The 17,939-nt window shown below is 46.5% G+C and overlaps 1 protein-coding gene across 1 annotated transcript in view; it reads right to left on the bottom strand.

Moving 5' to 3' along the window:
* The window catches only part of TMEM132D (transmembrane protein 132D), a 643,197-nt gene extending 626,701 nt beyond the window's left edge, over window positions 1–16,496 (bottom strand). Inside the window, exon 1 of the mRNA XM_032653976.1 lies at window positions 16,418–16,496. Within this exon, the coding sequence (XP_032509867.1) occupies window positions 16,418–16,496 (79 nt within the window). The remainder of the gene's footprint in view (window positions 1–16,417) is intronic.
* Between the last annotated feature and the right edge of the window lie 1,443 nt (window positions 16,497–17,939).

The following is a 17,939-nucleotide window of genomic DNA, read 5'->3' on the forward strand; positions in this document are numbered from 1 at the left end:
ACATACAGAAGGCCAAGAGGCACATGAAAAGATGCTCAACTTTGCTAATTATTAGAGAAATGCAAATCAAAACCACAATGAGGAATCACCTCACACCAGTCAGAATGGCCATCATCAAAAAGTCTACAAACAACAAGTGGCCGAGAGGGTGAGGAGAAAAGGGAACCCTCCTACACTGTTGGTTGGAAGGTAAGTTGGTGCAGCCACTATGGAGAACAGTATGGAGGTTCCTTAAAAAACTAAAAATAGAGTTGCCATATGATCCAGCAATCCCACTCCTGGGCATATACCCTGAGAAAACCATAATTTGAAAAGATCCATGCACCTCAATGTTCACTGCAGCTCTATTCACGATAGCCAAGACATGGAAGTATCCTAACGTAATGTACTTTTAATCTCGAAAATAATGTACCCATCATCCTATTACACTTTCCTACAACAAAAATATAGGTGTGTCTATACTGAACTTAAATTTTTTTGTTTCGTCTTACTGTAAGAGTCTCAGTATTCAAAAACTTCATCAAGTTGGCATTGTAACAATGATATTATGACACAGCATAAATACGTTACACATTTTGATAAATATTTTTTAAAAATAAGAAGTACTTCTCTCCTTGTAAATGTACCTCTTAATAAGCTATGGGGTGGGAGTGTTATGCTGCTTTGATTAAATCTGTAGTTAACAATTGTACCTGGGGGATTGTGGAGGCTTTAACACCTGGGAGAAGTGAATCACACAGAGCAAGACACTAGATGGATGAGAGTACCCTTCTATTGTAAATTCAAAGGGGTGTGTGTGTGTGTGTGTGTGTGTGTGTGTGTGTGTGTGAGAGAGAGACAGAGACAGGGAGGAAGAGACAGAAGACGCACGGGGTAGTTGTAAATTAACTTAGAGGGATCAAGTTTAGGACCAAATACATACAGAAGTTGAGGATTTGTAAATGCATTTCTTTTCAAATATCTCCACTTACATACCCCTCAGAAGGGCTTTGCATGACCCCTCCATTCAAATATTCTAGTGTCAAGTGCACTCCTCCAAATAATGTACAAAGTAGTAAACAAAAGCAAGCAATTCCTGGAAATTAAAAGTAAATATTATCCAGCAGAGATTGTCAATTCACACAGCCCCAGGGCCCAGCGAAATATAAATGAGTGAAGCTCTGCGGATTCCAGAAACACTGGGATTCCACTCCAGTGTTCATCTCCCCACATTCGATAGCCACCCAAACCCAGGGCACCAGTTCTCTAGTAGTCCAAGTCCAGGGATGATGTAACTAGGAAAGAAAAGAAAAGAAGACGGACCCAGTGCAGAGCATCTGGTGGTAACCGCAGCTGTCCTGCTTGGAACCATTGTTGACATGCAGAAGCATCAGGGCTGCTCACCATGGAAAAGCAGCAGGAAAATCCAGGCTCTCATGAAAATCTGCTGATCTCAAAATGATGACAAGACATTCACCGCGAAAGCCACACAGAACGTATCTGCAGGCCACGTGTACCACCTGACACCACCTGTCAATCAAAAGCCACACCCCTGACATCCAACTACAGGAGGAAATCCAAAAGCTTTTAAAAAAGATACTCAATACCTTTAAGTTAACCTTAAAAATGCATTCCAATACACAGCAGGTGCAGACAAATACTGTTTGATTCCACTTAGACGAGGTACCTAGAACAGCCGAACTCACAGAGTCAGAAAGTACATTGGTAGATGCCACAGGTGGTGGGGGTGGGGGAGGGGCACGAGGGGTGGGGATGGAGAATAGGGAGTCAGTGTTTAATGGGGACAGAACTTCAGTTTAGGAAGGTGAAAAATTCGGGGACTTCCCTCGTGGCGCAGTGGTTAAGAATCCCCCTGCCACGGACTTCCCTGGTGGCACAGTGGTTAAGAATCCGCCTGCCAATGCAGGGGACATGGATTCAAGCCCTGGTCCGGGAAGATCCCACATGCTGCGGAGCAACTAAGCCCGTGTGCCACAACTACTGAGCCTGCGCTCTAGAGCCCGTGAGCCACAACTACTGAGCCCCTGTGCCACAACTACTGAAACCCGCGTGCCTAGAGCCTGTGCTCCAGCAACGAGAAGCCACCGCAATGAGAAGCCCGTGCACCGCAACGAAGAGCAGCCCCCACTCACCGCAACTAGAGGAAGCCCAAGCACAGCAACAAAGACCCAACGCAGCCCAAAAAAAAAAAAAAAATTCAGAAGGTGGATGACGGTGAGAGTTGCACAAAAATGTGAATGTACTTAGTGCCACTGACCTCTACAGTTAAATATGGTTAAAATAGTATGTTTTATATTACGTGACTTTTGACCACAACAAAAAAAAAAAACTTCTTTAAAAAAGATTCTTGTAATAACGTATAATGGAAGAGAATGTAATAAAAGAATATGTATTTATATATTTATATATATGTATAATTGAATCACTTTGCTGTACACCTGAAACACAACATTGTAAATCAACTATAATTCAATAAACATTTCTTTCTAAAGAGCATTTTTTTCTTCCTTATCAGTTGAAGGCATATGGCACCCTACTGCTGCTTTATTTGTTTTGCATCCTTTAGAATCAGGAGGCTTGCTTTTAAATTCCAATCATTAAAAAGAGTATGAATGTCCTTTCCCTATCAAAAATCTCTTTACCGCATCCAAAATAATTCTGGAAAAATTACTGGAGGATAGTTAAAAGGTGACACTTGGCCCAAATGTGCACCGCAAGCTTTGGTCCTTCCCAAAATGTAAATATTAGGTTATCTATAATACCAGAATATCCTAGAAACTGTTCTTCCATTGTTTTAAGGTTACATTTATCTGAAGTACAGGCAAAACCCAGCTCCCTAATGTGTGTTGCCTAATTAAGGAATTCAGCAGAACACTCGATTTATGAGGACCAGATATGTAGAAATTAAAGGGAAAAGTCAGAACTCAACCGTAAGCTGCTTTTACATTTCTGTACACCAGAATCACCGTTTTCCCTCATTTTGTTGACACAGTCCCCTTGAAAATGTAAATAATATTATTTAAGCGGTTCTCTCTCCCTTTCAATAGAATTCTCAGTTGTTTCACTGATCTTACATTTCAAAACGTTGAATGCTTGTAAAACAAGCAATTGTGTGTTTTGATGCTTGCTTTTAACAGCCCATAATGCAAATATTTATTCACAACAGTTATTTCCATTGTGCACAGTTTTTACATCTAATTAAGGACTCTGAAAAATTACAATCATGGAAACAAAAGCATACAGTACATTTTAACAGACATCAAAGGATAAAGTAACTTCTCCAAGAGGGGACAATTCTCTACTGGGAGTTGTCTGGGCAAGAATACAAAATTCTCATCTCCCCACTTTTGGTAAAAGTATTCTGAATTATTTTGCATTAACTCCCTCTCATTTTCTTATCGGGTGGTCTGGGTGGGTTCCTACTCCAGGCTCCAAAGGGGGAGCTTATCGGCTAAACTTGAGTCAATCAGCCTGCACCTATCCCGTCCTTCTGTGCCCAGTCACTGATTCAGAAGACTCGCAGAGCAATGTGGACCTTTAAGAGGCAGGTCCGGAACTTTGATGGAATTGTTGAGAGAGATGCTCTATTTACTGAATTTAGGGTAAAAAGGTGTAATTCTGAGCTGGGGAAGCATCTTGCTTAAATGAAGGACAGTGTGCGTTAGAACAGAACCAATACAGTTAAAGAGAAGCAAAGAGAGTCTAGCTCCCTTTGGCGTCCCGTGAGCACCAGAATCAAGCCTTGCCTGATGTCAGTCACCCCCAGAATTTCAGCTATGTGAACCATTACATTTCCCTTTTCCTTTAGGCAGAGACCATTAACGTTTACCAAATACTGGGTCAGCCAAAAAGTTGCACCCGAATGAACTTTTTGGCCAGCCCAATACATTCTCCTCTACATTTCCCAGTTCTCCCTGCAGTCAGATGGAGGCTCTGTTTCTAATGCTGGTCAATAGGATGTGGGTACAATGAAGCCATTTCCAAATCTGGACTTTAAATGCATCCCGCGTAATCCCCTAGGTCCTCTCATCCCCTACGGTCATGTGTTCAAAATGGCATAACTACAAAGTCAAAGAGGGTCAACTGGACTCTAACCAAACAAGAAATAAACCTTGGTCAAATTAAGCCACAGAGACGTGGGTTTTTACTCATCTATATATTACATATGTAATATATATATATATAATGTATGTGTAATGTATATATGTTACATCAGAGCCTACCCATCATACTAGCCCATCCTCACTAATGTATCCCTTAGGCAATTTTAGATTTTTGTTTTGTACCTGCAACCAAAATATGTCTAGTTATTCATCACTAGAAAGTATTTCCTTAAATAAATCAAACTCAGGTGGAATTCTTCCATCCAATCCATGGCTTCTTGGGGAAGCCATGCACTCTGCTTCCTATTCCCAAAAAGGAGCCTCAGCTGAAGACCTGCTTTGATTTCTTCCTTCACAGCATCTGTTGAAGGTTGACTGAGGATAGTAACCTAGAGGCCTTTGGGAGGATAAAACGGTACCTCCTCTTGAGAGCCTCCAGTTCAGAGAAACCCAAAGAATACTTTCAAATCCTAGAAGACTGTCTAGAAAAATCAAAATTGAATCAGCTATTAATTGAGCACATGTTCACCAACACCATAACCAGCAACATGAGAAACACACAATGAGGGTCCTTGTTTCCTTCCCACAGTCCTCTTGGGAAGAGAAAAGTTACACAGATGAGATATTTTAACATGACTTTTTGCAAGGTCACTGAGATCAATTTTAACAAGATGAGAGTTTCTTTGGATATCGAAGACTGGCGCATTTCACACCAATTACGGGTCTCTTCCTGAACTGAAGAGGCTGGTGTCCTGACAGCAAGGTGGGCAGGAATCTCTTGATTCTGGGGTTCCAGATCTGCCTTGGGTGCCACTGAACAGATGCACCCATCTGAAACCCAGAGAGAGACGATGAGCAAGGGGAGGCAGCAGCTACACGAGATCAGTCCTTCTTTCAGAGAGAAGGGTGTCTGGTTCAGTCGGGATCGCCCTGAAGGAGGGTAGCGCTGGATCCTATGCGCGCTGAAAGGAAGGCAACGGTGATAGTGGGATCTGGGCCAGAACAGGAGATATTGTGGCTGGGGGTTTCTGCTGGCTTCTGCTGTTTCTCCCCCAGCCTGGGTCCCTGGTGTGCACGGCGGGTCTATACACTCCCTCACACAATTCAGGAAATCCATCTCTGCCAGAGCAGATTCTGTTGTCAGCAACTGAGAACCTTGGCCGGCAAAGAAAAAGCAAAGATCATAGAAAAGATGTTTTAAGGGTTCTAAGGGGAAATCAAGGCTGCCATTCCTTCCTCTCTCCGCTTAATCAAACACGTTTCCATACCTGTATTCGTTGGCTTACCCGAGACAGGTAGGAGTTCACGTCTCAGTCTCCAGCACTTCGAGGGCAGAGTTGATTTCATATTCATTGACACATCCTCAGAGCCTATCTTACTGTGTTTGCAACTTGCCCTCAACAAACTAATTGTTGGATAAATAAATCAAAGCCCTTGGTGCTTAGTATGGGTGACAGTCCCTGTGGCAGACAAAGTAGGAGAACTAGGTCAATCTCAGGGCTGAACTTGAAGAATTTTTGCTGTATTTAAGCAGCAGGGGCCCTTTTAATTCTATCAACGTCCCAGAATCAAGGAATTCAGATTTATTGTTTAATAAATTTATTTTATTTATTTATTTTTGGCTGTGTTAGGTCTTCATTGCTGTGCTTGGGCTTTCTCTAGTTGCGGCGAGCGGGGGCTACTCTTTGTTGCGGTGCACAGGCTTCTCATCGCAGTGGCTTCTCTTGTTCCAGAGCACGGGCTCTAGGTACGCGGGCTTCAGGAGTTGTGGCTCGTGGGCTCTAGGGCACAGGCTCAGTAGTTGTGGTGCACAAGCTTCATTAGTTGTGGCACGCGGGCTCTAGAGCACAGGCTCAGTAGTTGCGGTGCACAGGCTCCAGTAGTTGTGGCACGTGGGCTCAGTAGTTGTGGCGCACAGGCTCAGTACTTGCAGTGCACGGGCTTAGTTGTTCCACAGCATGTGGGATCTTCCCAGACCAGGGCTCAAACCCGTGTCCCCTGCACTGGCAGGCAGATTCTTAACCACTGCGTCACCAGGGAAGTCCCAGAATTCAGGTTTAAATGTCCTCCTGTTGTTTTGATTCTGTTCTATGATAGTGATTCCCAAACAGCAAGTCCCGGAGAGATGCATCTTCCCAGGTAACTAAATCACATCCTTCTCACTGAATTTCTAAATGCATTTTCATTTTCCCTCATAACCTTGAAACTGCAGGCTCTTTACCTCCACATTATCTGCTGACCAGCGTCCTCTTCGCATAGCATCCCCAGGAGCACCCACTGTAAGCAATTCTGCATCTTCCCACCGGCCACGGACTGCGTGACCTCACCTGCTCCAACGGCACAGCCTTCAAGAGGCAAAGCATCGCAGGGCCCTGGACCACACTTGGAGAACAAGAGCTGTGGGGCCTCAGAAGCCACATCCTCGATGTGACTCTCTCCACGACACATTTTGAATACTTTACGGGGCCACCAAGGCACTCGGCAAAGATTGTGAGGTACAGCAGATACCCACAGTGCCATCGCTAAGGGCATCAAAGTTCAACAAAACGGATGATTTCATGTATCGCTAACACCTGCACAAAAAGGTAAAGGCTGTCTGCAAAACAGCTTGTCAACCAAAGCTCTACCCATGCTCTTTGGCCTAGTAATTAAGTAACTGTGACTCTCTTTAAGAAAGTAACTCAAAGCAAAAATTATGCACAAAGATAATTATTTCCTCATAATAGCAGAAAACTATAAATTATATAATTGTCCAACAAGAGCTGAAAATTTTCAGCTATGGCGCAGACATTAAAAATATATCCCTGATACATTTTTAAAACATGAGGAAATGCTTATATAAACATATGAACTCAAAAAAGTCAAAAACCAATTATGTGTCCCAGAGACAGTGTGAACAACTGCTTTAAAAATTCATAGAAAAACAACTAGAACGAAAGACATCAAACAGTTGAGGCAGTCATCTTCGGGTAGTGAGATTATTTATTTTTACCTCTCCCTCATGTCGGGATTACTGTGAAGTAGCTTACAAAAAATAAATGCACTGGGATAGAAGAAGTAAGCAAGGAAGCAGACAAGAGAGACAGAACAAGGAAAATAAAATAAAGCCAAGGATGAAGCTGAGTCACAAGATGTGTCTCTTAAATTTCCTAGACTTATAAATAGCAAAGTTGCCTCAGAGACTCCTAGGAGTTCAAGCAAAGACAGACACTTGGAAATTCACTTAGAAAATTCACGGTGTTTCATAGGATAAAGTGTAAACTATTTCTCAGGATAAGCACAGCTTTTTTTTTCTTTTTTCCTGGTACTAAGGCCTGAGAAGTATTCCTTAGAAAAGGAACTTGGGAAAGAAACAGGTTTTTTGTTAGTTGTTTTTTTAATTTTATTTATTTTTTATACAGCAGGTTCTTATTATCTATTTTATACATATTTGTGTATATCTGTCAATCAAAATCTCCCGATTCATCTGATAAAGTCCTTAAATATCCCTCCACTCTGTCTTTGCACACGTCCCTCTCAAGCTCCCAGCTGCTGTCCTTCCCCGGCTGGCATTTGCGGCCCCAAGTTCAGCGGGGCTGCGCTATCCACTTATCTCAAGCGTTAGACTGTTCTAACTTCTGATCTTTCCCAGAGCAATTCTGCCACACAGCATCCCTGCTCTCTTTCTGTGAACCTGCTCCTCTAACGAAAGAGCATCCCACCTGTTGTCACAGCCAGTCTCGATACAGACGTCCACCATGGACGGGCTGCGACAGGGTCCTGGGACGAGAGCCTGCAGACCGTGCTCAAGGTCGACACCGGCCATCAGACACCATCAGGCACCCACGAACCGCCAAGGCTCAGTACCACCCAGGCGTGTCTGCCCAGCGTGTTGACAAGGGTGCTGGAGTGAATGCAAACTCGGTCCCAGCTTCAGAGAGCAAGAAACACACGTGTCTTCCTTTTATGGGATGGAACTTCGTTTCTATTTGGATTCCCCGTTTCACCCAGTAGCCAAACAATATCCCCCGCCTCCAATTATTACAGAGATCACGTGTAAGTTCTGAAAGATGCAAAGTGCCCACGACAACCAGGAGGGTTCACTTCAACGACAGACTTTGTCATCGGTCCAAATGGCATACGGTCTCCTGCGGTCAGTACAGGCAGACCACAGAGACGCCTCCGTGATCTTGACCGCAAGGCCTCCTCAGGCTGATTGGGCTTCCTTCCGCCATGTCTGCTCCAGCTTCCTCGGCTAATCTGGAAAATATTCTGCCACTCTCAGCACCTCGCTGGAGCTCACTGCCTGGTCACTGCACACAAACATGCCTTTCTGCTTTTTACAGTAGGTTCTCTTCCTCTAGGAATCTCCAAATATATTTGGGAAATCTAACTTATATTGCTCTAACTCATCCTTGGAGTGAAGTGACACAGAGCATCTCAGAAGCACTCTGGCATCTGAACTAACCTCTAAATCCTTCTCTCTCCCCCCAGTGAAAAAATATTTACTGAGGTGAAGAAGGAGAGGGTGTGCCAAGAAAAACACATGCCCACGAACATATGCTTTTCCAAGTCTTTGTCTTTTGCTGGAAATCTAAAGTCAGGAACCTGGCTTTTCTGTCCTGGGCTTTCTGCTGTAGCAAGAGGCAGTGGTTGCCATGTTTTACCTGCTAAAGAGATGAGACTTAAAGGGTGATGAGGATTAAAGGCAGGCAGAGAATTGGCGACATCAACATCGGTTTTGATATCAAAACCTTTTCCTGCCACAATGTCCTAAGAGATTGTGTCCAGAGCCTTGAGAATCTCAGCGAGTTATATCATAACTTAAGCATCTCCCCACCTACCAACACGGCTTTCCTGACCAAACACACAAACAAAAACAACAACAACAAAACTGAAGTCTGACTGCCACCTTCTTTACTTAGTGAGTCTGCTCAGCAATTCTCCCATAAACATAAAAAGATACTATTTTTCACATGAGGAAAATAACCAATGTCGCTAATGGCTAAAAATTCTTTGTGACTGCCTGTCTTTCCAAATGTATACCGAAGTCTCATTTCTAGGCTTTAGTTCAGAGAAAGAGAGAAAAGTTTTTATTCCCTTTCAACTGTTTCAAATGTATTTCTTAACCTCGGTTACTGCTGTCCTGTCATGAAAATATGTACTTAATCTCTTTTTGAATATACGTCACAAATCTTTTTACTTTAAGTTCAAGGGCCTTCCTCCCCTATAGATACTTAATTTCTGGAAGTTGATGGGACACACATCTTGGGTGATAGGTTTGTATAAAAGGGACCCTTTGAACCCTCCTACACTGTTGGTGGGAATGTAAGTTGGTGCAGCCACTATGAAAAACAGTGTGGAGGTTCCTCAGAAAAATAAAAATAGAATTACCATATAACCCAGCAATTCCACTCCTGGGCATATACCTGGACAAAACTATAATTCAAAAGATACATGCACCCCCTGTGTTCACTGCAGCACTGTTCACAATAGCCAAGGCATGGAAACAACCTAAATGTCCATCGACAGATGAATGGACAAAGAAGATGCGGTACATATATACAATGGAATATTACTCAGCTGTGAAAAAGAACAAAATAATGCCACTTGCAGTAACATGCATGGATGCAACTAGAGGATGATCATACTAAGTGAAGTAAGTCAGAAAAAGGGTGGAATCTAAAGTATGCACAAATGTGGAATCTAAAGTATCTAAAGTATGGCACAAATGAACCTATCTACAAAACAGAAAACAAACTCACAGACATAGAGAACAGACTTGTGGTTGCCAAGGGGGAAAGGCGGGGGAGGGATAAATTAGGAACTTGGGGTTAGCAGATACAAACTACTATATATAAAATAGATAAACAACAAGGTCTCACTACTGTATAGTACAGGGAAACTATACTCGATAAGCCATAATGGAAAAGAATATAAAATAAAGAATGTCTATATGTGTACAACTGAGTCACTTTGCTGTACAGCAGAGACTGACATAACACTGTAAACCAACTATACTTCAATTAAAAAAATTATAAAATTAAAAAAACAGTACTCTGACACTTAAAACATTTTTAATAAATAAAATCTAAAAAGAAGCCAAATCTTGAAAAAAAATAAAAAGTTGACCAAAAAAATTAATTAAAAAATAAATAAAAGGGACCCTTAAAACGGACATTTAAGTGAAGACGACCCTGACCTCAGGTTGCTGGGTGATCCTCTTAATTCTTCCTAGATTTCTTTTTTTTAAGTAGATTTTTAAAAATAAATGACGAAAGTGATATAGAAATATCCTGAGTCTTTGGTCTCGTGTCACGACAAATCCACGCTGGATTCCTGCGATCACCACTCACTTCTGCTATAGCACCTTCACCCAATATTCGCCCCATAATTCAAGCTTGTTGTCTGGCATCAAAAGTCAAACTCACCAATCCGTATGTTCACAGAATCCAACATTCTCCTTTTGGAAACAGGAAAAATATTTGTCTGCCTTCACGCTACATGCTTCTCCCTCGTTCTTTACAATTTTACTAAAAAGCTACCCAGACTTTTAGTCCTGGTGAAACAGAGGCCACGTCAGTCTCCCCTCCCCCAGGGCCCACGCATGTTAGTGAAGCGGATGAATGATGGGATGCTGGGATTCAGAGAGCACAGCTGAAGCATCTTCAGCAAACCTGGCCTAGGAGACAACCACACAGTTTCACATCATCAGATCACCCCCTCCACCTCTGTAACAGCCTTGGGATTAAAATCCATGTTTTAGTTCCTTTTAGGTATCATTCCCGATGGCTGCTGGAAAAATGAAGGCTGAGAAAATTAAAAAACAGGGTATTCACTTATTCATTCCTTCAACAATGAGCCACATCCAAGGCTCAGAGCTGAAACTCCACGGAAACCCCTCTGCACTCAAACTTCAGCACGTCAGGCACCGCATGTAATTTTTGCCTGACAAATGGATTCATTTTTAGTTATTATACATAATCACAAGCAGAATGTAAAACAGTTAACGGTGTGGGCGGAAGCATCAGAATTCAGACTGTGACACTTTAGTTGTAAGAGCTCGGACAAGTTACTTCTCTGAGTTTCCATTTCTGCATCTATAAAATGGGGTGAATAAAATCTAACCCACTGGTTTTATCTGCAAATTCACAAAAAACGCTTTCAGCCACCACTCAGTGCAGTGCCTGGCATACAATTTTAAGTTACTTTGAAATTCGCTGTTATTATTATCGACAAAAGTATTTCCTGCAGCACTCTGAAGTACTGGGAGGGGAAAATAAAACCCCAGCATCAAACCATTTTACTGCTGTGCAAAGTTTCTTTCAGCAATAAGTCTACGGTCTTAAGGATACTTAAAAAATTTATTGAGCCCCTGCAGTGTCCAAAGTACTAAACTCAATACTGAAGAGAAATCAAAGAGAGAAAAATACACAGAGGCTGCCTCTAGAGGTACTAAAAATTTAGGAGAGGAGACAGAAAATGGTTTTAGAATGTGTCACCCCCGTAGAAGGTTGAAAAGTGCTTCCCCACCCTCACCAAAAGATACCTGCATCCAAATCCCTCAAACCTGTGAATGTCACCTTATTTGGGGGAAGAGAGGGGGAGAGGGGTCTTTGCAGGTGTGATTAACGTAAGACGGGAGATGATCCGGATTATTCCCGTGGTCCCTAAATGCAATCACGTGAATCCTTACATAAGAGGGAGGCGATGGGAGGTTTTAGACACAGAAGAGAAGGAGGCATGAGGACAGACCCAAGAAAGATGGGAAGACACTACCTTCAAGTGATGTTGCCAGAAGGTAAGACCGCCAGCGCCCATGAGGAGGGGGCACGATTTCTCCCCCTAAAAGTCTCCTGCCAACACCTTCATTTCGGCCCTGGGACCCTGATTTTGGACTACTGGCCTCCAGAACTACGTGAGAATGAAGCTGTGTTGTTTTAAGTCACCATGTTTGTGGTCATGTGTTAAGGCAGCCACGGGAAATTACAGACCCTCTGATTAAAATCCATCCGTACCCTCCTTCTACTCACCAGTGCCTGGGAAGGGGCGACCACAGAATCCATCCCCCGCCTGACCATCCTGAGAGTGCAAGAGGCTGCTATCACTAGCCTCATCAGGACGCCACGGGCAACTGGTGGTGGTCCAGGTGAAAGAGGACATGCCACGGATATCCCCACACCCTACCTGACCGCTGCCCATCTCTAGTTCACTTCCCACCCTGTCCTTTCATGCAGTACCACAAGCTCCACGGCTCTCTCTCCCGGCCCACACTGGCCCTCTGGAGTCCCCCGTACGTGTCCTGCACCCTCCCACTCACATGCCCCCTCCCCGTAAACACCAACCCATCCCTCAGATGCTCTAAGTCCAATGCCAATATACCTGCGTGCAGAGATGCTTGCCCTGTCCCTCTAGCACATCGCAGTTGAAAGTTTACATTCCTTTACATAACAGTTTTATACAATGTATAATTACGTTTTTATATAATTAACATCTTTCTCTATCTCCTCTATAACTCCCAGTTCCGGGAGGCCCAGTAACCGTATCTGTGGGTTTTTTCTCGCTACTGTTATCCTACGGCCAGCATGGCGTGGGGTATATATACAATTGGTGCTCCAAAAGCAGTTATTGTGATAAAATAAGGAAGGAGAGGGGACCAAGAAAACCAGGAGACAAAAGGAAGAGGGAACTGAACGCCGAACTGGTGGGTTTTGAGCCCATGACTTAAACCATGGACGGTTTGTGCCACTTTACAAGCTAGAGGAATGACTGACACTGAACCACCTTGAATCGAGCGACACTTTAGTACCTTCCTAACCCTGTGTCCTCAGAACACCAGCAAACAGTTCTTGCAGAATTCCATGCTCACTCAAAGCCTGTGGCCTTTAGTATTTGTTGAGTCATCAAATTTTATGGATTTATGGATGAAGGGATGGATGGACATATAAATGAAGGGATGGATGGATGGACGCACGGAAGGATACATGGATGGATATACACAGATGGATGGATGAAGACTGGTTGAATAAATGGGTGAGTGGATAAATGGATAGATGAACTTAAAATATAGGTAGTATAAGCTTCTACAATAGTGTATTTTTGGAGTTTTTGTTTTTGTTTTTCATTTTTTCTTGGCTTTCAGAGTTGAACTAAATTAAACAGAACCTAATAATTAGAATTCTAAATGTCTGTGCCTGTCAGTATTTTTTGTAAGATCATATTTAGTACCTAACTTTTTAATTCAAGAAAAATGCAACTTCTTGGTCTCCCCATTTCCTCTCCTTTTAATTTTGACAGTGTTTAAATGTAAGCAAAGAAGTTTAGTCTGTCTCTCTCTGTGTCTCTGTCTCTGTCCCTGTCTTTCTCTCCCTCCCTATCTCTCTCTCTCTCTCTCTCTCTCTCTCACACACACACTCTCACACACCCCAACATGCTCCCTCCTGGATACTTCTTCCTCCCCTGAGAGCCCAGACAAGGTGTCACTGTAAAGCAAAGCGCCTTCCAGTCCAGAGCTGTGGGAGGATATTTCCTAAATAAGAGGTGATGCTCAGCCGCCCAGATGCTTCACTGCTGACCTAAGAGGGAAGCTATCAAGGTGGAAACACTCTGCGTGAAGGTGCCCTCACAAAGCCACTGCCCAGAAGGCTGGCTGCACTCTGCCACGGGATGCAGGCAGAGCACGTGCCCAACACGGCCCACGGGCGGGGGTCCATCACCGCAGCAGCTGCTCTCCCGGGATCCCAGACCTCTGAGTGTCTGCTTCTCAACGGCATTTGCAAGAGAACGTAACTCCGGGGGATACAGGTCAGGGCCATCACAAGCAGCCTGCACGGTGCCACCTTCCTGACTCTGTACTGAAAACCTGCCTGGCTCTCTGCCCAGCTCTAGTCTTATTAATTTGTCTTTGGGCCCCCCTTTACTTCCATGCCCTGCCCCCCCACCCCCATGAAACGAATAGCAACATGTTAAAACACATCTGCAAGCTGGCACAGCGATTAATCCGCATCAGGGTTCCCCAGGAAGACTAGACTCTAGACATAAAACACCAACTCTCTGACAACTTAATATAAGGCTGTTCTCCAGGAAAAGGCTGGGACTGCACCCCAGTGCTGGTAAAAACCTTTGGTTTCATAACAGAGTTCCCAGGTCCTACAGGATAGAACTGCAAGCAATGAAACTTTATTTTTATTTGATTTTCGAAAGATCTATGAGGTTGCTCTATGACCAATCACTTCCAGCTCATAAAATTTCAACATATGGGTTCAAAGACGTTAGCCTGGTAATGAAAATGTGCACATCTGTTCCTTCAAGTCTCCATCTTTGGAAAGAACTAAGGCAATGCAGTAAATATAAAAATATGCTGAAACACATATTTAATATTTGGTAATAATCTCCATCTTTCCATCAGACCCAGACAAATTAGGCACTTTGGATGGTATGTGTCTATGCATATGTTTCCTTCCAATTAAAATCCTCTTAAACGTAAGTCCATCTTGGATGTCAAGCTTTTTTAGAACTTTCAGGTGGTCGGAGGATCTGAGAGGGGGAAGAGATGTGAACATAGGGGGAAAAGAGCTGAATGGTCCATGTGTTTAGAATTCATATCTGCACCAGGGAATTTTCTACAACTGGAAGGTTTCAGGGGCTGTGAAACTCAAAATATGTCACAGGCTGGGCTTACAGCATCCTTCCACAAGCCGAGACCTCCACGTCAGGGTTCCTCGTGTTAAGGACATTTTCAGTGTCTCTCACTTGAAAAGTTCAGACCTATCAGGGGAAATACGGTTCTCTTCAACCCTGCTCAGTCTAATAAACAAATCAGTAACAGAAACTATGTGTGTACCTAACCGAGGAAACATAATAGTTAGGTCATATTTACAAGCTATTCTGAACCTTCATGAAACCTTTTTACTGCGGCATAAAAACAGAGAAGTCTATTCTATTATCAAACCAAGTGACAACCAATAAAAAACATGCCTCGTAGCCATAGGAAGGCAAGTCTGCTGGGCTGTTGTTGCTGTGGATCTGGGGTTTTTTAACCTCATGTCTGCCTGGGGTGTATTCACTGAATTCCTCGAGCTTTTTCTTCCGTTTCTTGTATACATCACAAATCCCCGAGGCGCTGGTCCTCAGAATTGTTCTAACTCATCATTAGGAGACGTGAGCCCATTACGACCGCACTTGAAAAGACAGCCAAGCAGGGTGGGCACAGGTCACCCTCTTCCTACGTCACACCAGCACAAAAGCCGGCTATTGTCAGATCTAAAGCCATGGAAACCTCAGTGATGCCCTGAGGAGCTCAGAGAACAGAAAATTCCTGTAATTAAAAAGGCTCTGTGCATGACAATTGGCTTTGAAGTTTCTGAGAGAGATCTCAATCTCGAAAATCTTCTCAGGAAAAAAACAACTCTGTTTACAGGGATTTGGGGACACACATGGGAGACTGCTAAGATGCTCCACTTTGCTCCTTATACATTCTCTGTAGGAAAGAGGCCCCTGTGGGAACCCCACACAAATAAAGAGACCTGATCAGTAAGGAGAAAGAATGGCTGGTCCTTTCTACAACCTCCGGTGTGAATCGAATAATTTCCCTTCAAGGAATTCGTGTCCTGAGCTTCCAAACTTGCTGTGCCAATGACAGGCTGGGAGGGAGACAGATGAGGGAAGCAGATGCGGAATCCCCGCCTTCCTCACAGCTGCAAGTCAGGGGCTCTGCTGGGATAACGCAGGTGACAAGCAGGGTTTAAACTTCGCGTCCAACCTGCACGGACGCTGCCACCGGACAGCCACAGAAGGCAAAGGGAGAGAGAAGCCTCTCTCAGAGAAACGCAGGGCCACCTCTCCGGAGCTAGCCCCGTGCCACAGACACAGGAGCCCACGATGCACGCGACAGCACTCCCATACACAGGCGTGCTCCGGCATGATTTCCTCACGGGTCCGTGCCAGTAGGAAAAGTCAAGCCCAAATTCCAGAACCTTTCCAGGAGGTCACTTCAGTCCCTTCCTCTGACATCTAGCTCAGCCCTCCCGGGGCCCACCTCTCCTTTCAAGGTTCTCCACGGCCCCCTCCCAGAGTGGAACACGCGGTCGGGCGAACGAGGCTATTTTTTCCGCCCGGGCGGTCTCACTCAGGGCCTCCAGCCCCAGTCTTCCGGGGAGGCACCTGCTACGAAGGGCAGCGGGAGGACCTCGGCCGCCGCACGCGCGCGCGTGTACACGCACAAACGCACACCCACACCCACTCTGCCGGCCGCCCCCATCCATGCACGCCCTCCCACACACTCACTCCCAGCAAAGTTCGCCCCGGGGCCCCAGAGGGCGGCGGCGTCCCCTTACCTTTGGAGAAGAGGGCGGCCAGGCTGACGAGCACGGGGGACCAATGGTGCCACAGCGTTCCCATCGTAGACGCGCACATCCCGGAGACCCGGAGCGCAGACCGGCGGCTCCCCGGCGCCGTCTGGGCGGTGAAGACACAGTCGCCAAGCGCCCGGAGGACCGGAGCGGGCCGGGAGGGCGAGGGAGCGCCGGGCTATGGGCGCGAGCGGCCGCGGGCGCCCTGCGTCCTCCTCCCGCCCTTCCATGGCCTGCGGGAGGCGACACCGCGCGCCGCTCCGGAGTTGCTCTCCCGAGTCCAGCGCGCGCGCAGGCAAACCCCACCTCTCTTTCACCCCCACCAGGATATTTTTACTTTCATCCACGCGAATTTGTTCCTTGCCGTTTACCCAGCGAGGACTGGCCCCCAGGTGGCCCCCAAAGGGCGCCTCCGGGAGCGCGGGGACGCGGGGCGGGCGGCTCCGGGTGGGCTAGCGGGCGACGGCGGGGCGGCGGGGCGGCGGCGTCCGGGGCGGAGGCGGTGCGGGGACCTCCGGCCGGGTGGCCGGGCGCCCGGAGCGGCGCGGAGCGCCCGAGCGCACAGCCCTCATCCCGCCCGGCCGCGCCCCGGGGCGCGCGCCGGCGCCTAAAGTTTGGCGGGGCGCAGCCGCTGCCCGCGCCGCCCACCCCGGCCCGGCCCCGGCCCCGGCTCTGGCTCGAGGGGCCCTGGGCGCGCGGCGCGCACGGGCGGCCTCCGGGGATGCGGGGCTGCCCCCGGCGCCGGGGGGAGGCGCGCCGCCCGCGCGCGGAGGAGGACCCGCAGGCCCGGGACCTCGCGCCCGCGCGCCGCCCGCGCTCGGCCGAGCCTCCCTCCAGCACGGACGCGAGCGCCACGAAGCCTCGCGCGCGCTAGGGGTCTGCCTTAAAAATTAGCCTTTTTTAAAAAAAGCCCCACCCTTTCGGAGTGACAGCCGCGAGCCCCAATCCGCACAGCCAACCCCTCCTCCCGAGTCTGCCCCTCACCCACCCTCGGGGCCACCCCGCCCTGCGCGCGCGAGCGGGAGGGGGGCGCCTGGGAGGCGGGCGAGCACCGGGCGTGTTCTGCGTGCTCGGAGGAGGCGGGAGGGAGCTGCCCGCTCTCCCAACAGGTGTCAGGAAGGCCATCTGCTTTCTCTCGCTCTTCAGACCTCAAGCTAAGGGCAAGTCCTACAGCCTGGGGCTTTCTAAGGCACTCCGCCTACCAGTGAATACAAAGATGCCTGTAGAGGCCCTCACCCCCGCGCCTCAGTCTCTGGGTAGGAGGACCTCTGACTTGCCAGGCGTCCTGAGGGTCATGCTGACCCCACCCCTATCCTGGAATGACCACCAAGTCAGTGATCCTAAAAGAATCCCGTCCTGACTCCCCGCTGGCCCATTTGGAGCTGGGAATGGATCCATTAAGGGCCAACGCGGCCTTGAGTAGATAAGAGACAAGTTCTTCATTTATCCTTCCTGAATCCCTAATTAAGACACCCCGGAAACCAAGGACACAAAGCATCAGTGTATG

Source organism: Phocoena sinus, chromosome 14 (assembly GCF_008692025.1).
Source record: "Phocoena sinus isolate mPhoSin1 chromosome 14, mPhoSin1.pri, whole genome shotgun sequence".
Lineage (NCBI taxonomy): Eukaryota > Metazoa > Chordata > Mammalia > Artiodactyla > Phocoenidae > Phocoena > Phocoena sinus.